The sequence below is a fragment of the Ambystoma mexicanum genome, chromosome 4q, assembly GCF_040938575.1.
Source record: "Ambystoma mexicanum isolate Mex_15411 chromosome 4q, UKY_AmexF1_1, whole genome shotgun sequence".
NCBI classification, from domain to species: domain Eukaryota; kingdom Metazoa; phylum Chordata; class Amphibia; order Caudata; family Ambystomatidae; genus Ambystoma; species Ambystoma mexicanum.
In genome coordinates, this window is record NC_090928.1 from 296,903,450 (window position 1) to 296,925,175 (window position 21,726).

At 43.7% G+C, this 21,726-nt stretch overlaps 2 protein-coding genes across 4 annotated transcripts in view; one reads left to right on the forward strand and one right to left on the reverse strand.

The window, feature by feature from the left end:
* The window catches only part of NT5DC1 (5'-nucleotidase domain containing 1), a 1,710,051-nt gene that overhangs the window by 241,598 nt on the left and 1,446,727 nt on the right, over positions 1-21,726 (forward strand). The window lies entirely within an intron of this gene.
* The window catches only part of COL10A1 (collagen type X alpha 1 chain), a 304,883-nt gene continuing 285,526 nt past the window's right edge, over positions 2,370-21,726 (reverse strand). For all 3 annotated transcript variants that reach the window (XM_069607865.1, XM_069607863.1, XM_069607864.1), the window contains one exon: positions 2,370-9,926. In XM_069607865.1, coding sequence (XP_069463966.1) covers positions 8,071-9,926 — 1,856 coding nt within the window. In that variant the 3' untranslated portion in view covers positions 2,370-8,070. The remainder of the gene's footprint in view (positions 9,927-21,726) is intronic.

The following is a 21,726-nucleotide window of genomic DNA, read 5'->3' on the forward strand; positions in this document are numbered from 1 at the left end:
CTTAATCGAATTATCAAGTTGTCTATGGATGTATGGAGAATCTGTAATACATCTACCAGGAAATTCAGTTTTGTTTCCTCGATGCTGGGCGGCTACTAGGATAGATTAGTTTTTCTTGTGTTTGACCATGTGAATCACTGCTTATCCGAGTGTTTAATTCTCCCCCATACATTTTCTGAGCATTTCCCGGTCTTGCTAATGGTAGACTTCGCTCACTCAAGACATACCATCTGGGGTTGGAGTTTCAAGAATGCATGCCTTGCAGATTCTGTCTTTCGTACCAATCTAGAGAAGGAAATTGTTGAGTTGTTTTCTAGAAATTAGCATTCGGCCAAGTCCACAGTAGTTTTATGTGAGAGCTTCAGTGCATATATGAACAGGATTTGTGGATCAAAGGAGACTGGAGTGCTTAACAATGTAAGTGCTAGAGTGCATTGGCTGGAAAGAAGGCTTGAGGAATTGGAGGTGGAGTTGGCAGAAAAGGGCTATGTGGCTGCAGCGATGTCTGCAGTCAGACCAGGTACTAATAGACATTGGAACTATCATAGCTGGGCCCTGCTCACAAAGCTGACATTAGGGTGATATCAAATTTCGATGGATGTATAATTGTGTGCTCTTCGTAGTCACCATGTCCCAACCAGGCATGGCTTACATTTAAAGGTGTATGTGCCAACAGACAGCAGACTAAAGCATTCAATTGTTTATCTTGCAAACAGAGATGCAGAAGAATAAAAAGTCACCTTTTTCTGGAAATGTGTGTTGTAGCAGCAATCAGGAATGCACCTACAACCTTTGAACCTGCTCTGTGCCGCTGCAGGGCTGGTGCTGAGGGTGCTAGGAGACTGGCTCAAAAGAGGCACATGTGTGAACTATCATTTTGGCATGGAGCTTTTATGAGATGGCTGTCTGATTAGATAGCAACCTGCCTTTCAGAAACAGTTACCTGCATTATTTTGTTGTAATAAAAAAGCTCAGGCTACCCCACTCCTCACCAGATCATGTCCTCTCGGTCACACCCTCCTTCCTCTTCACTTAAGTTCTCATTTCTCAATCGGGAGCGATTTAATTTTTGCATTGTTCATAAAGCACAGCACTGTCATATACACTGCTTCAGGGAGCAGAGACTTCCATTAAAATACATAACACAGCCGCAGATCATAAAACATACAATCCAAAAAGTAATACGACACATAACATTAAAAATAGGAACAACATAAATAGCAAACTGTCCTATCAAGGGAAATCGACCAAAACAAAACAGGAAGTCTCCTAAAACTGCTTCACTTGCAGCCTTTACAGACTGCACGCCGTCGAACGGCCGTTTTTTTTCAGTTCAAACACCGTTTTCCTGTCCATGTATCCTTTTCCTTATCATTCATATTCAGTTAAGCTACAGCAGTTTCATAATTCTGTTTGGAAGAGCCTATCAGTACTGATGCATGTTCCTTTCTTCTCGAGTGGTGTATGTCCTTGGACGCCTTATAGACAGTAAAGGTATCCTCTTCTTATGAGCTCGGTGCTAGTTTATCTCCACCTCGCTCTCTGGCAAACTAATGCAATAGTCACTATAATTTTTCTATGAAGAAAAAACGCAGAGAAATTAGCGGGGCAACCCGGAAGACAGCTAGCAAGATGGTACAGGTCCTGGTCAGCAATTATATGAAAAGATAATGGATTTCAATACTTAATCATGCTTAGGCTCCTAGGGAAGACACAGAAGGGGCTGCTAATACTTTGCAATGCACCAGGCTATCGAAACAGTAGACTAAGTAGGCAGGTTCGAGCACAGATGCAGTCCAGCCAGTAGTTGTGCCATGTGAATTGTAGAAGAGCGGGAAACACTGGAGGAACTTAACAACACCCTTCAATGAACACGAAGTGAATGCATAAAAAAAGCTTACAAACGTGACTGGTGTGATGGAAATAATTGCATCATTTTTTAAGATCTGTGAAGGACATGGGTTAATAAAAATTCAGAGGCAAAGAGAAGGCACACTGGGGTGCAGGGACATTTATGTGTCTGCTGTGCGTGACCCTTTGGCTGATAATTGGAAATCCCACGCTTCTGTTTAACTGTTCGATTTAAAAAGGACATTTTCATAGCGCAATTTAAAATATTAATGATTTTCTAAATTTAATGCTGATATTGCCTTTCAAGAAGCAGGCTGCGTGCTTACAATTGGATGCTGTAAGGAAAAGAAAAGTTACCTGGTTTAGCTCCGCGGGTAAAACACTTTGCATCCTACGGGCCATATGTACTGTCCTTTGGCCAGCAGACTTGCACTTTTTTGGCAGGTTATATGTGTCAACCTATGGAGCGTGTTCTTTTATTCAGTAAACATTGGCCAAAAAGAAAGACAAACTCAGAGTTTATTTTTAAAGCACCAATGTCTTTATTCGCGTTCCTCGCTTTTGTGCTGGCTGCCTTTTCCAGTTGTGGTACTTTGGTTTCAAACGCAGTTTTTGTTTACAGTTCTTATATTGCTCTTGTACACTGTGGAGATCTGGGATACCGCCCCAGAGGCAACATTGCTGCAAGCCATCGTTGAATTGGTATTCGGTTGAGCTCAGACCACTTCCCCTGTCTATTCATGCCTGTAGCAGGCTCGTGTCTTGACAGACTGCAGCAAAAGAAATGTGCATGGCAGGCACGAGAGCATCACATGCTTCAACATGTCTTCCTCTGTAAGTTCCCAAAGTCGGCCATTTTGCACAGTCATTATACAACATGTTAACGATGCAAGAGAAATTCACAAAATGTACACAGTAGTCACTGCATGCTAAACAGCCTCCCTCTGGCTCTTACTTTGAACCCCCTGGTAGAAATGTTGATAACGGGCTTTCTGTGTCTCCCTCAAAGTTCCCTTTCCACTGATGGCATTACTCGACTAATGTTTCCACCGCAACACCACAGTGAGCAAGCAGCAGGGCAGCATTGCCAGCCCCCTCCCTGTGGCATATTGGCAAAGCTGCGCGCTTCTTCCTTAAAAGCCTTGGCGTCTCACATTCTTACACATCCAATGGGGCGATTTTGGCCAGTTTTCTCTTCTCATCAACTTGCTCTAGTCCCCATGAAGGACTTAAACTCCAGTCTCCACAGTCAGCAAGGTTTTTATAATTGGCTATTTTCATTTTCAGTTTGAATTACTGCCCTTTTTCGGCTGTCACGTTTGAGAATCAGGTGCACGTGAACTTTACATAATTGTACCCTGTGTGGGTAATTTCTTTCTTGCATAATTGCCTTAAATTGTAGGTGTTTGAATGATTGTTTTCACTTTAATTATTGCCAATTTTGTCATTATTTATTTTCTTAATTCGTTTTAGTGGAAGCCTATAATCAGGTCTGTGGTTGTTGTTTCCCCTTGAGTTTCCCTTCTCTGAGTTCCCTATTTCTTGGACTGCTGCTTTCTCACTCTCTGTTGCCAAACATGAATGTGCTTTACTAGCGAGAATGTGCTCCCGGGTTCACTTTATGTCAAAACATCCATACATGTATCATGCAGCGATGTGGGTCCCTGTTTAGCACTATCTCCGAAGCAAACATGTTGCTATTGTAAAAAGACAGAACTTAGTACAGAAAACGAACTCCTCATCTGGTGCCCAAGGTGAGAGGGCACAGAAAGGCTGTTAGCTGGTAACAGTGAAGGTCCAGCAACCTTTGCAGGACTTTAGAACTCGAGCATTTCAGAGTCCTAGCTCGGGCAGATTTGGCGATAGGCTAGGTTGGGTTGGAGCCATGAAGCACCCTGATCATGTGATTAAGATGAGTGCTTGGATTTTATCTTCTACTATTTGCTGATGAAACAAAAGTACTTATTTGAAATCCATCAACTCAGAGATGCAACAAGCTGGCTCCAGCGAAGTAGGGATTAAACTAAAGTTTTGGCTCTCAGTAGTGGAGCCAAACTCTGGGCCGCTTCTCCCAGCCATACCATCTTGGCTCTCTTCCTGCTTTTGGACCTAAAGGAGGGTTGATCCTGTTGGTCTATATTTGAAGATGCCCAAGGCATTTATTATATTCATGCAGACAATGAATGAAACATAGTTACTGGCAATAGGTGTTACCGTTTCTTAGTTTTACGGGCCAACAAGGGATCATTCCTCTCAAAAATAAATCATAAAGCAGATTTTACTTTTGTTCACAATTCAAAATGTATCTCATGTCTTCTAAAATCATACAACAAGGTATAACAGAGATTTGAGAGCAGCTTCCAACTCCCTGCAAAGCCAATTAAAACCCTTGACTGCTGTCTGTAGGCCCTTCTGGCCTCGGTTGTCACCCTGCTGAAAGCATGTTTTCAGCACTTCTTTTTTGCCCCTGCAGAGTCTGTTGAGAAACTTCTGTCCTACGTGTTGTTCCTGTCAGTCACCACTGTCCACATCCACCTCTGCTTCAGGCTGGATGGACATCCTCGACATGGGACGCCCCATTTCTCTCATTGGCAGAGTTTTGAAAAATCGAGAAGGCCTACTTCTAGGTCATAGAATATTCAGCCTTGCCGGCTCTGGCCTCGCCTCCCTTCACTGGCTCACTGTCGCCAAGAGGGTCAAGCTCTCTAAAGATATTTATAATTGTACCCCTCCTCTGCCATTCTTCCTCAAACTCCAGCAAGGCAATGGTCAGAGGCATGGGCACCTTCTCTTTCTTGGCGTCGCTCCTTTGGCACTCCCTCGCTCAAACCCTTTGGAACATTGGTGACCCTGTCGCCTTCTGCTAGGTCAATAAGACTTGGCTTTTCGCCTTGTAACCTCTCGACTGTCTTATCCTGCCCCTCCCCCCAGCCTTTCCATGTATAATGCCATTGGATAGACTTTGTAGTGCGATATGCACATTAGGAATTGCCAAATAAATGAAATCAATAAGAGTGGTGCACTAACCCTATAGACCCTCCCAGATTACATTGAAAACTTCGCTTATAAATGGGTGCGGTGCTGGTGAATTGGGGCGTGGCCAACCTGGGTGTACAAAATAATACTGGCACATCCCACAAAAGGGCCACAAATAAAAACCATACGAGCTGTATTCATGAGATCACAGTGGAGAGGGGCGTTTACATCTTTGATGGCATTGCTTGCTTTTGGCAAAATCAACAGCCCTTTCAGAAAAATACAAGATCTAATTGTTCTGAAGGATTTTGTATCATGATGCAGAGAATATTCCTGCACATGCCCTTGCTTTCGTTTTATAAAAATGTTTTTAATCTGCGAATCTTCGTTGAAATGCATTGTCGGGCCTCACACCCACATAACCAGGCATATTCTGCAGTCCCACGGCTGTGTTGCCTGCATTGGCTTGCTTGTATCAAGGGATAAGCAAGGGCGTTATCATCTGTATAGTGCCAGCACGTGTCTTGGTTTGCGACCAGCTTTCTTTTAATGGTGATACGTCGCCATCTATAAAATCGCTATCGCAATGTTTAGCAAGATGTTGGGGGGTAGCCCTGTCACTATTTTGAAGCGGCACACACTTTCTTTATTCAGAGAAGAACTGTGCACATATATCAGTATATTGTATAATCTCTACAGGGTCACAAGGATTTAGGAAACTCGCCCATTTTACTATTTTAAAAGAAAAACCCACGCAAGGCATCCTGACCTTCAAGCAGTCTTCGCGGACTGCATGCAATAGGTTTGTGCCCAATAGCGCTCTGACTTCGCCTTTTATATTTTGTAAATAAAAATAAAAGATGTTATAGTGACAAACCGATAACGCTTGGGGTGGGTTTCGGAGGTGCTTTGCGAGTTTGTTAGTTGTGTTTTTGCTAACTGGGAGTAGCTAAATTAGAGTGAGCAAAGGACTGGACTCCACTTCTCCAGCCCTGGCCTTTCCTTTCAGCCATCTCGGGCAGCTCAAGTTTAAGTATATAGTGTGTCCATTTGGAGTTCCAGGTCCAGGACTGGGGGCGTGGTGCCCCATGGATAAAGCGTTATCTTGCCAACCTAGGCGACAGTAATTATTCTGTGTTAGATGATAACAGGAAACTCCCTACTGTGAACTAAGGAATGTTTCAGAATGTGCAATCTGGGGTGTATGCTGTATGCAGAAATGACATTCTACTATTGGGGGGAGCACACTTGGGCCGGTAACAGTGCAGCCTTTTGTTGCAGTGTCTGATTGGACCGGTAACAGTGCAGCCTTTTGTTGCAGTGTGTGATTGGACCGGTAAACGTGCAGCCTTTTGTTGCAGTGTGTGATTGGACCAGTAACAGTGCAGCCTTTTGTTGCAGTGTGTGATTGGACCGGTAAACGTGCAGCCTTTTGGTGCAGTGTGTGGGTGAAAGCGGGCACTCCGGTCGGCGGTGTTCAGAGGAGAACGAGCAAGGCCACTGAACAGAAGCATGCTACAGTCCCACGCCATCATCCGGTTGCATGGAGAGCACCCGCCTTATTCAGTGATGCTGCTCATCTCAGGGCGGGACTGGCTGCAGCTGTGATGGCGTCAGGACAGGCAGCAATCGAACGTCCATGAACGGATGCTGACCTTTTAGGCCTTAGGCATTTGGTCGGAATTGCTCCCGAGTGGGTCCTCCAAGAGCCTTTACATTAACACAGGGCATAGATGTGTAAGGTGCACAGACGTGTGCAAATGAAGGGGACATCAAAACCTTCACATAGTCACATCTTCTATGTGATGAGCACGAGGGCTCCTTGTCTCTGAAAGTTTCTCAATTCTCTGGGCATTAACTAAGAAGCCTTTGGCAGGGAGTGGTGCAGACCTGTGTGTTCTGTTCTGCGTGCAGCTGCCCCATGATGGGAATGAAGGTTCAAGCACTGGGCCACGGTGCACGAGGCCGTGTTGCCCCCCACACCTGCCTTCCTGCTGGGAAATTGGTGTTCATTCAGGCTTTTCCTGTTTAAAAAATAAAGCGTACTTCAGAAGTTCAATGAATAAATAGCTCACTTCTAAACATGCTCTCGCCATCGTGGCCTTTCCCCTCTAATCAAGTTTGCTGTTTTCTTTGATATGTGCACAGAAATGTAGGGAACAAAAATATTTTCTTTGGAAACTAAAATTGTCTGCACTGGTTTGGCATTCCTATAGCCAGATGTTTGTTTTTTTGATAGTGCAGTTACATATTTTTCTACTGATGCATTTGTAGAAGGGTGTACCCTTGACCTGTTTGCCAAGTGAAACACGCACCTTAGCTGCCTCGTGCTTCCCAAAATGTTCCCGTCGGAGCTGGAAGAAGGGCGTTGCTGTGTTTGTTGGCCAGTTGGACACAATGTAAGATGGCGGCCGCTCTCTTTTTATGTATTGGAACAGCAGCAAAACAAAGTTACGGCGGTAATCCCGACATGGAACCCTTGCTCATTGTTCTTAGAGAGGCACAGCTCCAGCTCACTGACGAGGCCCAACCAGGCCGAAACACGTGTCTGGGGATGCTGTTGGTACTCTTGTTCAGAAGAGAATTGCCAGGCATTTCGGTGCTGGACTGCACTTGAACAGGACAAAGACTGATGTGTAGTGGACATTTCTCTTCTGTGAAAGGATGGTGAGCTAAAGACTGTGGTTGAGACTCTAACCCGGGATATAGGCTGATAGTAGAGAAACTCCCACAACCCCCCATTGTTTTTGGAACTTCAGCAGCCCCATAAGTTAAACCACAACGATTTTTTAGGTAATTACCTTTAGCAAGATCGGCTTTTTAAATACAGAAAAACATGAGGGAACGGTTTTTTAAATGGCACCCATCAACACAACGACATCAGGGAGGAGTTGAGAAGCAGGCAGTCTAAGGGTTAATGTACCAATGATATATGGATTCATAAATAACATATTTTCACTTTTCATTTTGTACTTAGTGAATACAAAATCTCCATGTGAGCACCGTTGCATAATGCTCAACCTTTAACGATAAGCTGAAAAGCGCTCAGGTACAGTCGTAAAGTGTTAGGTTTGCATGCAGCTAGAAAGGAACATGGCCAGGCCGCAAATTGCCCTTATGAACAGAACATTAAGACTTGCTTCGGCGATGCCCTTCTGTGAAATACTGCAATGCTGATGATGCGTGAGACCCTTTTGCAGAATGGAGTCCTTGAACAGGGCGTGAAGTAAGACAAGGTCCAGATCATGATGGACCAAACAGGAAGCCGGATAAGGAGGAATGCACATAGTCAGAGGAGTACAAGCCATTGGACTCGGCATTCGGCATCTGCAGCCATACTTGATCGCTTTCCATGAGTTCTACCACGGCGCTGCCAGAAGCCTGATCAAGGTATCCTTTCTTATATTCATCGTACGTGTACATTATAGGGGTGCCGTTTTTGTACAGTGCCACCCAGACGTGTGTTCCTTTCACGTGGACATGGTAGGAAAAATAGTACAGCCCGGGTATGCTACATGTAAATATTCCAGTTCTAGGGTCGTAATGTTGTTGTCTATTGAACAGGATCTTGTCAAATTTGATTGGGGCGCCGGTCAGTGGATACGCTTTGGAAAGAATGGCTGTAAATGCAGATACAGGCATTCCTCCGAGACTTTGAATCTGTCCTGACTTCATGTAACCATCTGGCATTTGTTGTGGGAGTAATACTTGACCTGGTAGACCCGGGGGTCCCGGTGGCCCTGGTTGCCCTGGTTCTCCATCTATGCCTCTTGGACCAGGAAATCCGGGTGGTCCCATCGGACCATTTAAACCTTTAGTAGCTATGCCAGATGCTCCTGGCAATCCGGGAATCCCCGAATCGCCTTTGGGGCCGGGGAGACCTGGAATTCCTGGAGGTCCCACTGGGCCTTTCATGCCTGGTATTCCAGGATTTCCCCTAGGACCGGTATCCCCATTATAACCAGGAATTCCCTTTGGCCCAATCGCACCAGCTGGCCCAGGTATGCCAGGAGGTCCTGCGTAGCCTTTATCACCTTTCTGGCCAGGGAACCCAGCGTGTCCTTTGGGGCCAGCGACACCCATCTCTCCAGGATAGCCTGTGTTTCCCTGCAGCCCTGATGGGCCTCTTTCACCTTTTGCTCCTGTATATCCAACATGTCCTTTTAGTCCCATCTCACCTTTATGCCCTGGTGGACCAGGTTCCCCTGGCATCCCTCTAGGTCCCACAAGTCCCCCATTTCCTGGGAATCCTGTAACACCTGGTGCTCCGGGAAGACCAACTTTGCCTGGCTCCCCTTTTATTCCAGGGAGTCCCGGTGGCCCTGTAGGCCCTTGATGCCCTTTCAGCCCTTGCAAACCTGGCTTCCCGATCCCTGGTAATCCCTGTGATCCAGGAATACCGGGTGGTCCAGTTAGTCCTTTATGCCCAGGTATCCCTGGGGCTCCTGGCATACCATTTGCTCCATTTCTTACTATTCCTGCTGGGCCTTGTATTCCAGGAGCTCCCTGTGGTCCTGACATTCCAGGCTTTCCTGGTTCACCAGGTAAACCCCTTTCACCCTGTTTTCCTGGCTGTCCTGGAAATCCATTATCACCAGGCCTTCCTATTCCAATGGGTCCTGGAGGCCCTGGAAGTCCTTGTTGACCGGGTAGCCCTCTTTCACCTGGTCGTCCTGTAACCCCATAACCATTTTCCCCTTTTCCTCCATTTTGTCCAGGAATGCCTGGTTCACCCTTCAATCCAGGAATACCGCGTAGCCCCGGAGTTCCTGCTAATCCTTGTGCTCCTGGCTTGCCTGATACAGTAAGACCAGCAGGGCCTGGAATTCCTGGAGGCCCTGCTGGCCCTCTCTGTCCTGGAGGCCCATGAGGTCCAATGTCTCCTTTTTCACCATTGTACCCTTTGTCCCCTTGCTTTCCTGGTAATCCTGGCATTCCGGGCTTTCCAACAGCAGAAAATCCTTGCGGTCCAGGTAGTCCCTGTGGACCTTGTGGGCCTGGAGCTCCATAGCCTGACTTTCCCGGTGGACCTGGCTGACCTCTTGGACCTGCTGGGCCTGGAGGGCCAGGGGGGCCTTGTTCTCCCACACTTTGTATACCTGAAAGAAAATGAAATCATTAGCTATAATTCCATTTATTTCACAAGTGCATTGTATAATGAAATAGTTGTCTTTTTTTTATCGGCAAAATATAAATTTGACGTGTTTTACGCATGTTTGCTACATGTTGGTAATAAAATTAGCCCATGTCTTCTGTCAAACTTCTGAGGAAATTAGCCTATGCTTACTAGGCTAACCTGCACTAGCAATTGCATAGTGCAGATGAATGCTTTGAAAATTAACCCTAAGGGCTGTAACAGTTATGCAGATAATTGACAGTGTGACCACATAAAAATAAAGAAAAAGCTGTGTCAATTTATTCTACTTTGTTCATGGACAATATTTTCACACCATAACCCAACACAAGAATAAAGATTGAAAAATGCACTCGAAAATCTCCCATATCCAGGACAATTGAGAGGAACACATCATGGTAAAAACTTTCCAAAACTAACAGAAAGTACAGTATCTTCTAACAATTTTATGCTCAAGCACCTTTCCTCAGCCCTACGATGGTCAAAATGGCTCAATTTCCTTCAGCTGTCCAATTCACCAATTTCACCTGTGGAGTGGAATTGACAGTCTGTGGCCTTTCCCTTCCGAAAATTGTGTTTTTAAAAATGTTGCTTTTTGAAAAAACAAATTTTGGGGGCTTTGCCTCCCTTAAATATCATGTTTTCCCCACATGTTGTTATATGTGTGTGTTTTGTACACAAACACGACATTTCTGCATTCAAACAAAACATGCCAAAAGATGTGATGGAACAAGTAAAGAACCACCCAGTAAATGGAACAGAATTATTGTCGAATTTTGCCAATTCCGTTTCGCTGGTGGTAATTTCATCCACAACTACACACCACTTGATCATCACTGCAACGCAAACAGTTTGACAACTCTCTTTCCACACCAAAATAATCACGACTCTACAAATCATTAAATCAACTTGCAAACCTCACCCACACTTCACAGCATCATGAGAAGTTGGGCACTTGAGGGCTCCCATCCCGAAACAAAACGCCTTCTGGTGTACAAATCACTATACACCCCGAAAACACCCCACGCAGATTCAAGTTGCTCCGGGTTTTACACGCACATCTTGTCCTTCCCCCCTACACTTCTAACCATCACCCCCACCCCAGTTTCCTTAGAAATGGCAGTGGTATAAAACCTACAGTACAATACACCTATCCCCATATCTACTTTTCAGTTGTCCTTTCATGAGAGCACTACCATTTCTATAGATCACCTCAAGGTATGATCCATGTTGTATCAATCAAAACATGTACCTGTCTGTTGTGTACATTGACACATTAACACACAACTCCGATCTTGTGTGTTTCAAGATTCATACAAGTTTATTCGTAGGAGCCCCGGAGAGACCAACCTCTTCCATCAACATCTTCGTGTATGCTTCCATCAACATTCTGGAACCATACACGAAGATGTTGTCGTAGCAACAGAATGTCACGCACATGCATCAAATGTGACTATTCTTACATCTCCCCTTCTAACAAAATAACAAAATAAAAAAACTCATTAAACTAGAACACCCTTATTATATCTAACTGCTGTTGTATATATATACATTACTGTGCATAATAACTTGAACTATGTATATTAATAAAGGATACAGTATCTTCGTTATATCAGGGTTGTAATTCGTTATCTGGATCCAATCATTAAATATCAAATCTTCAATAGTACACATAGTCAGATTTACGGTTCCCACATCTTCTCCTGTGTCTTGGTATTGCCCAAGATTTGTCACTCCCTACTTCTTGTGGTCTACCTTGGGTTTTCTCCTCTTGTATATTATTTTTACATCTTACTCTTGTTTCTTCAATATCATCCTTGGATATCTTATTCCGGAATGTTTCCTCACACCAACCTTGTTCTCCTTCATTTCTCCTCATCTCATTTTCCTTTGCCAAAACTACATCATCGCATGACCATTTTTTCCCATCCTCTAATATCACAGATTTCTTTGAGCACTCCTTCACTCTTTGAGGAGGACGATATCTTGATTCTCCTTTCATCACCCTGTTTGGCTCTTTGACTCTAACCCAATCACCTGATTCAATTTGGCTTTCTTGAACATGTTTTTGTTTGTCATAGTATCTTTTATACTCTTCTTGTTTTCTTTTTACTTTGCTGACAATGTCTTCCAAATTTATCTCCTTATTTCCTTTTCTCTCCATCCAAGCCGGTCTCAGTCTATTAGTAGGTGTCCTTCCTCTCATCAACGTGAATGGCATTTCCTCAGTGACAGAGTGTGGCGTGACTTTGTATGTATTGAGAGCCTCTTTGAGTGTCTCTTTCCAGGGTAACTGATTTATCATGGCTAGCTGAATAATACCTTTTATAAAACGATTCATCCTCTCTACCAACCCATTTCCCATTGGATGGTATAAAGCTGTGGTGCTATGTTTAATAACTCTGTCCTTCAGAAACTTTTGCATTTCTACAGACATAAATTGAGTTCCATTGTCCGACACCAGTTCTTGCGGTTCACCTTCTCGGTTAAAGATTTCTTCCAGAAATTTCACTACTTTGATAGCTGACACTGAGTCCTCAACAATGCCACATTCCACCCACTTAGACGTATAATCTACCAATACTATGAGGAACACTTTATTCGACTCTAATGTCTCATAGGGCCCAGTTATATCAATCGCTAATTTTGTCCATACTGTACTAGGAATATTCACTGGTTGCAATGGGGTTGTAATTTTCGACTTACTCTTGTCACTCACTGCACATGCAGTACAATCTCTGACCAAAGTTTCCATTTCACTCCACATGTTAGGCCACCAATAAGCAGTTCTTACTCTTCTCTTTGTCAACATCCTTCCCACATGACCTTCATGGGCAATGTCCATAATTTTCCTCCTCAAATTCGTTGGAGGTATGATGCGTTCTCCTCGATAAACACAAACTTTGTCATTAGATAACTCATCCTTAAATTTCTCCCAGTATTTTGTATTGTCATCCATGTTTTGCCATCCACTCTCAATGGCTCTTCTCAACATTTCTTGTTCAGGGTCAGATTCACTAGCTCTTATCCATTCCTCCTTTGAAAAACTGGGATGCACTTGAGCAATAATACAGTCCATATTTTGTTCTTCCATCACTGTTTCACTTTCATCACCAACCTCTGCTACGTTCTCACACGGCAGGCGAGAAAAACAATCCGCTACCACATTGTTTTTTCCTGGAGTATATTTTATCCTCACATTGAACTGCATTATGATCAATAACCATCTTCTTATTCTTGGAGAGGTCATATGAGGATTTTTTGAATTCAACACATGTACAAGTGGTTTGTGATCTGTAATAATGTCCACCGGAATGCCCCAAATGAGACTTTTGAAATGTTCCAATATCCATTTAACCCCCAAAGCTTCTTTTTCAATTGTTGAATAATGTCTCTCAGCACCTCTTAACGTCCGTGAAGCGAAAGCAATTGGAACAACTTCTCCAGTCTGAACCTGTTCTAGAACTCCTCCCAGTCCTATGTTGCTTGCATCCACAGATATTCTTGTTTTTGCGCTTGAATCAAATAATTTTAGTACCGGTGCTTTATTGATCAGAATTTTGATTTGTTCAAATTCCTTTTTTATACCTTCAGTCCACTCAAATTTTACACCTTTGCACATTAAACTTCTCATTCTCTCTGTTCTGTCTGAATAATGGTCAACAAACTTCGAGTAGTATTCAGTTAATCCCATGAAACTCCTCAGTTGGTCCTTATTCTTGGGATCAGCAATTTTCAAAATGGTATCTACTAATGAATCTTTTGGCTTTATTCCATCAGCAGTTATGCGATGACCCAAATATGTTACTTCACTTCTCTTGATTTTGCATTTCTCAATTTTTAAGGTCATTCCTTTTTGTTGTAATACTTGTAATACTCCCAATAACTTTGCATCATGTTCTTCTTGAGACATTCCTGACACCAATATGTCATCCTGAAAATAATGTACTCCTTGTAGACCCTCAAATAAATGATGCATCAGTCTCTGGAACACTGCAGCTGCTGAAGCCAACCCAAACGGCATTCTCTTGTACCGGAAGGCTCCTAAGGGTGTCACAAAAGACGTTAGATGTCTACTCTCTTCTTCCAGCAGCACCTGGTGATACGCTGACGATAAATCTAACGTTGTAAAATACTTTGCCGGTTTCATGGTAGTCAACATTTCCCCAATGTTCGGCAACGGATGGCGATCCACCCAAATGTTAGAATTTAAGTCTCTTAGGTCCACGCACATTCTAATGGACCCATCCTGTTTTTTGACAATCACGATGGGGGATAACCACTCCGAGCTTTCAATAGGTTCAATGACATCTTGCTTGCATAACCTTTCTAATTCAGCCTTCAATGCTTCTCTGGTACCAATGGGTATATTTCTCACTCTATGTACCACTGGCTTTGCACCCCTTTTTAGTATGATTCGATGCTCAAATCCTTTAAGTAAACCAATTTCCTCCTTAAAAACTTTCGGAAAGGCTTTTGCCAAATTTTCTGCTGTATCACAACTGCTCTCCGTAATGCATAAGATGGGTACCTTTTCACCAGGATGAATTCTGATTTTCAATGTTGCTTGCTCCCACCAACCTACTATTGAAAATCCATTCTCAGCCACCAATAATCTACAATATGTTTCTCTCCCTTCAAATTTCAGATGTACCCACACAAATCCTATAATGTTGATGGGTGTTTTTCCATATCCAGTTGCCTTGATTTTTGTCGTTTGTAATTCCCCCAAATTTTTTTTTAATACATTGACATACGTCTCTACATCAACCATTGTATAAGGAGAACCAGTATCCACCATTACTTGTAGCGTTATATCATTTATCTCCATGGCTACCCATGGTCCCATCTCTTTTTCACTTGATGCAAGAGTTAGTATTTGAACTTCATCTTCAAGCCGATCCTTGATTGCCAAAAAATTGCTCGGACCACCCATGTCTTCCATTGCTTTTATACTTGTCATCGCTGCACTTCTACCTCTATTGTAGCGTCCAGTATTTCTCCCAAACCGGCTGTTGAATCTTCCTCTTGATCTATTGTTGTGACACATTTTTCCAAAATGTCCCAATTGGCCACATCTGTAACATTCCGCTGACACAGCTGGACAATCTCTTTCTGTATCGGCATGTCTATGCCATCCACAATTCCAGCATCTGTTATTCTGTTTGAACACTCCACTCCTTCCTTGTCTACTTCCACTATTAACATCTGATTTGACCAACCTCTTGACAATAGCAACCAATTCATCTTCTTGACTGGTATATTTCCCAACCTCCATCTCTTGTACTGATTTAACTTCCACATTCTCCATTTTCTTTTGAACTTCCTTCATACATTTTTCCCCCAATTCCATAGATCTGGCTATCTCAATTGTTTTATCCAATGTGGGGTTTTTCGCTTGCCATAACCGTTGTTGAATCCGGGAATCTGCCACATGTAACACCACCTGATCTCTTAAATATTCATCTGCAACTCCTGTGAACGCACAAGTGGCCATCAACCCCCTCAATGCAGCTAAATACGAGTCTATATTTTCTTCCTTACTTTGTTTTCGCGTAAAGAATCTATATCTTTCCAATACTATATTAGTTTTATTTCCAAAATGTTTATTGAGTTTGGCCATTGCTGTGTCATATTTTCTGGCTCCACTCGACGATTCTTCCCAACTCACTTCATCCTGTACCAATTCAGGTAAAGTCCTAAAAATCCTTAGTGCCTCCGCACCTACACAACTTAGAAGAGTGGCCTCCTTCTGATCATCACTGTATCTTGACCCTCCAATTGCTCTCTCAGATATACTTGAAAATTATCCTGCCATTGTTCCCAAGGACATGTTGGATTCCCAGGCAATGGCAAAAACTTCACTGGAGCAGATATGGTCTGCATGATGTTCCCTATTTCCAACAGATGTTGCTAAAACTTCCTGGGGCACTTCACTTAATGTGCTGCACTCTTTATCAATAGACTTCCTGGGGCACCTTCACTTAATGTGCTGCACTCTATTTCAATAAGTATTGTCCACTTTTTTTTTTTTTTTTAAATACACCACTTATATAACATCCACATTGTATCTGTACCTCTTTCCGTATGCTTCTCCGTTTTTTTTTTTTTTTTTTTTTTTTTTTTTTTTTTAAGATGGCGGCACGTTCAGCACGTACTAGGGTCCTTTCCTCTAATGCGATAGGCAGTTGGCCGCTCGCGCACGTCTCTCCTCCGCCGCTGCTCGTAAGTACAATTTAAAGTCTCTTTTTTCTTTTTTTTTTCCACTCGGTCTCCCGCTCCTCACCTCCTTCTCATGAGCGCATTTCTCTCTTTAATATGATTACGATCGCCGTACCGTACCTCGTCACTGTAACGGCCGCGATCAACAGCTTCCTTTCACTACGAGCGCTGCGCCCGGGGCTCCTTCCATTAGGACATCCTCGTCGCCAATTGTTGTGTACATTGACACATTAACACACAACTCCGATCTTGTGTGTTTCAAGATTCATACAAGTTTATTCGTAGGAGCCCCGGAGAGACCAACCTCTTCCATCAACATCTTCGTGTATGCTTCCATCAACATTCTGGAACCATACACGAAGATGTTGTCGTAGCAACAGAATGTCACGCACATGCATCAAATGTGACTATTCTTACACTGTCCAACATAATTGCGTGCTATTAACCATACCCTCCCTCTCCTACACCCAAGGAGAGGTTATCTGGAGCCCAGGCCATGCTGGTCAAATAAATGTTTCACCACTGGCGTTTTTTAAAATAAAAGAACATTTTAGTTTTAGTTGCCATCAACTTGGACAGAAGTTAGTGAGATATGGTCACTCCCCGCTACAGAGCTGTATCCTATGATTTACAAGGTGGTGTCAAGCGCTCATTCCTTGTTTTCCCCCACCCCAAGCACCCCGAAATTCCATATCAAACAAACAATCCACCGCCACAGCCTCTTGGGGAGAAGAGACATTTAATATTGTGACAGATATTATTTGGGCATTACTGTACAGAGATCAGTAGTACACACGTGGAACATAGCCATCGTGAAAGAATATGAAACAGGATAATCATCCAAGAATATATTGGAAGGAATCACCCCAAGTAGAATTTATGTTGATAAAGTTACTGGAAGACTGCACCGAAAAAGGATCACAGTGAAAAAAATAAGAAATTAAGAAATAACAGGAAACTAATGCACAACATCTTTTGGACCAAGCTATGTTATAACTGACACAACTATACAAGTTGTTTATAAACACATTGTTATAATATGCAATAGAAATAGAAGCAATTACCTTTTGATGCTAAACATAAAATAGATGATGGCTATAGTTAGATAAAATATCGGACATTAATTCACTGTGAAGGAACAATAACATGCAATGTAAAAGATATATAGAAGATTGTATAACATTGTGATGGAACAATGATATGATGTGCAGAAATGTGATAAATGAACAATGAATGGATTTCTATGAATAATAATGGTTGATCTTGTGCTGCCTTCTAGTGCCCTGCTTGAAAACCGAATTTGGGTGTGCTTTTAAATCATTGCATCCACCATCTTGTGCTCCATTGTAGTGCCTTGCTTGAACATCGAATTTGGGTTTGCTTTTAAATCATTGCATCAACCATCATGTGCTGCATTTTGTAGTGGCTTGCCTGAAAATCGAATTTAGGTGTGCTTTTTAAAATCTTTTTCTGATTCAAACAAAAGTTGAACCTAGCTGCGTTTTTTGGGAACTGCCTGGCATTGGCCTAAGACTGCTTTCAGGGCCACCTGCCTCCATCTGCTCCTAGACCACCTGGTGAGTTTGTTCGTGCACTGTGCAGCCTCTCATTCTCTCCCTCTTTCCTCCACCATCCCTCCCATCTATTCTAACTGTTCTAACTGTTAATCTATCACCTATCCCTCCTCTCTCAAAAAGTCTGGAAGAAAAAAGCTCAAAAGAGATCTTGTGACCTCTAATCCTGGCCTTCATATTGCTGACACGTTAGTGCTACTTCCAGACAGACTATCACTGGTATCCTCTTCTCTGTCCCCTCTCCAGACCTATGGACCCCGCATCTGATCTCTCCGTTCTCCCCTGTTTCCTCTTCACCCATTAATGGCGGCACAAGATGGGAAGTACTCTTGGCTTACTTTTCATCCTCTAAGTGCATCATTAATGTCTACCACAATGGTACTGTCATGGCCCAGAGTTCTCAACCCAATCTTTTCTTCTTTGACCGGCGCCTGCCGGCCCTCATCAATTTCGTACCTTCTCCTGCTACTCCTCCTTCCTCCCTCACTGCACCTCCTTCACCACCTCCGATGGGTGTACCACCTCCATGTACCCCTCCTCTAAAAACTTTCAAAGCTGGTAACCGGCTTCACTTAGCCACTCTGAATGCTCAATCTGCAGTCAAAGACTCTTCTGAAATCAGCCTCCTTCTTGAAGACTTTGATCTCGACGTCCTCGCTGGAGATGTGGTTCAATGTCAGCTCTGTCACTGCTTTTGACTTCCTCCTCCCTAGTGGCTACAAGATCCTCTCCAAACCTCGGCCCAACCGATCTGGTAGTGGAGAAGCCCTGATTTCCCCAAATGGGTCCTTGCTTCCATCATACGCATTCAGCCTTATTCCTCCTTTGAAAGCCTTGTCTTCAAACTTGGTGTCTCTCCTACTCTCTCTCTCACCCGTGCCACTCTTCTGGGTCCTGTCTTACTCTTCCTCTCGGAATGGGTGGATTTCCTCTCCTCTCTCCTGACTTCTACCTCTAAACTCCTCCTCCTTGGAGACTTCAACATCCACATTGATTCCACTATCTCCGTCTCCTCACTCTTCTGTGATCCCTATATCTCCCTTTCCCTCACTATTCTCATTTCTGGCCCTACCCACTCTGCCGGATATACTCTTGAGGCCTTCATCTCCTCTGATCTTCCTATCTTCAACCCTCTCACCCCTCCTCTCTCCTGCTCAGACCACTCCCTCCACTCTTCCTACTTGGTACCTCTCCGCCCACTGACTGAGCCACCCCCAGCAGTACCAGACTCCTTCACGATCATCCGACTGATGAAACTAGTGTCAGTCGCTGCCTTTTCCTCCACCTTCATCTCCCCTCTTACCCCAGCTATTTACTATCCCACTGACTTCGTCCTTGCCAATCTTTGCCTTGCTATTTCCAACACTCTTGACATTCTTATCCCTGTCATGAGGGTCCGCCTGAAACCTGCATCCAAGCGTAACAGCTTGCTCGACTCTGATCTAGCCCATCTGAAACGCAAGTGCAGAGTCGCTGAAGGGAAATGCAAGACCCCAGGCTCATCCTCTGACAAACTGACCTGCCGCCTGCTCCAAAGGCAATACCATCTCTCTATCCACTCCAAGAAGAGGGCGCACACCCAGGCTTGCATCTCTGGGGCTAGTAACAACAAGGCTGAACTTATCCATATCTGCAAGGAACTAGCCAACCCATCTGCAGTTTCCACCTCGCCTCTTCCTTCTCAGGCCCTCTACACTGGCCACCCATTTCACCTCTAAAACCCAGGCCATTTCGACCTCTCTCTCCTCTCCCCCTTCCTCTACTCCTCTTCCTGTCCCCCTGCGTCTCTTGGCTTCTCTTCCAGTCCCACCGTCTCGCTCCTCTTTTTCACCTATCGCAGTGGATGAGGTTTCTGGAGTAGTCAGCACAATGAAGGTCTCATCCAAACAGGTGTCTCCCTGTTCTTACAGAACCATTAAGGACAACCTCTGCTCTCTCACTCCCGCTCTAGTTGACTTCTGTCACCACTCCTTAGCATCTGGCTCTTTCCATGCTTCTCTTAAGCACACCCTTGTGCACCTCTCCTAAAAAAGCCTTCAGCTGACCCCTCCTGTCCAGCCAAATACCGCGCAATCTTTACTATCCCCTTTCTTGGGAAACTGCTGGAGTAACTGACCCATCACACTGAACTCGCTGGTTGTCTTTGTGACCATCAATTTGGATTTTGAGCATCCAGAGGCAGAGAAATGTAACGCTTACCTGGACTCCTCTGGAGCATAATGCCTTCTCAACCTGTGGACCTGGTACTTGACCCCTTTTGCATTCTCTTTCTGTTTTAAATCAACAATAACAACACTAGAACACTATAACATCTATTAACTAAAATACTACTGCATGACATGTGTGCTCCTTTAATCCCTCCCTTTTCACCTGTGTTTATTTTTTGTGGAGCTCTCCATCCTACTTTTCTACAGGGGCGCGTTGAGGTGAAGAAACAATGGTAACTTGGGTAGCTGTTGTACTCTCTAGCTTCTTGTCAAATAAGTGTCTTTACTTTTAAGAATGAGTCTTGGGGTAAGTAGCTGGTGAAAATGCTGTAATCGTTGAGGGCTTAAATTAGATTCCTACGTTGGAGAGATCTCTCTTTCTTAGGACTTTTTCTTTTTCTCTTTCTTTTGCAGGTTCTCGTAATTTAGGAAGAGGGCTTATGGCTGAGAAGGACTGCAGAGTTACCCAGAATGAGATAAGGTTTATAAAACGTGAGTTCGCCCACACGGAGAAACTGCAGCCTTCAGGGATGAGCGCGGAAACAACTGTGAGCTGAAAACTTGAAGAACCTTCAGGTACGTAATGCTTATTTAATGTCTTCTTCTTTTAACTAGAAAGTTTGTATATTGTTAATTAAATACCTTTTGTTTTGTCTGCAGGTTTTCGGAAACCTGTGGAAAAATACCTCCGGAAGATGTGGTGGTAGCGGAAGAAACTTCTGACTGAAAATACTGCGACTAAGGTCAAAAACTGCTGACTGAAGATGCTGCGGCAGTGAGTGAAACTTCTGACGGAAGATGCTGTGACTATGAGCGGAGACTGCTGACAGAAGATGCTGCGGTTCAGAGTAAAACTTCTGACGTAAGATAGTCGCTTTGGAGATAACCTTGGTCAGGTAAGACTTCTCTATTAACTATTGAACTCTGTAAATTGCTGTGAAGCTAATATCTCTATTATCTCCTTTTACAGGTTCTTTAGGAGAAACGCTGGTAGCGTTCCAGCGGAGGCAGGGCTTAAATAGCTCCCTCTGTAATATGAATAGAATGTGCTGTAACTTATGAATGGATCGTGCGGCGGCCTTGTTAAGTGTATGGAATTTACTGTAAAACATTTCATTAGTCTATGGAAGTGTATGGAATCTACTGTAAAACATCACAATAGTCTATGGAAGTTTATGCTGAGAATGATGTACATGCTATGTGTGCCAGGCTAACACCCACCTTTGACCTGCTGGTTTATTTAATGTTCCCTGCCTAGCCTGAAAGCTTGAAAGGGGGTTATGTCCACTGACTAGGATCATGACAGGAAACTCCTCTCCTGAACACCTGTGAAAAACTTCGCGCAAATTTCGACTTCAACTCTCCTGCTTTTCTCAATCTCCCTGACCTCTCATCTGCTTTTGTCACGGTCAACCCCTCTACCCTCATAAAACGGCTCCAAGATACCCTTGGCATCTCAGACCGGCACTGGATTGGCTGACCTCATTACTGACCATACATCCCACCACTTCTCCTCCCCCACCACTCTCTCTACATGTGGTGACCCCCCAGGCTCTATACTCTCGCTTGGCTTTTCAACATTTACCTTGCACTTCTTGCTACCTGATCTCCGCCTTCTCTCCTCATTTCCAATCTTATGCAGATTTATTTATTTATTTTATTGTTTGCTTGTTAGGCGCTTATACAATAAGACAACACTGTTTCAAAGTGCCCACAGTCAAGGGAGGGAGCAGGGGTGGGAGGTACATTGCAATACATAAAA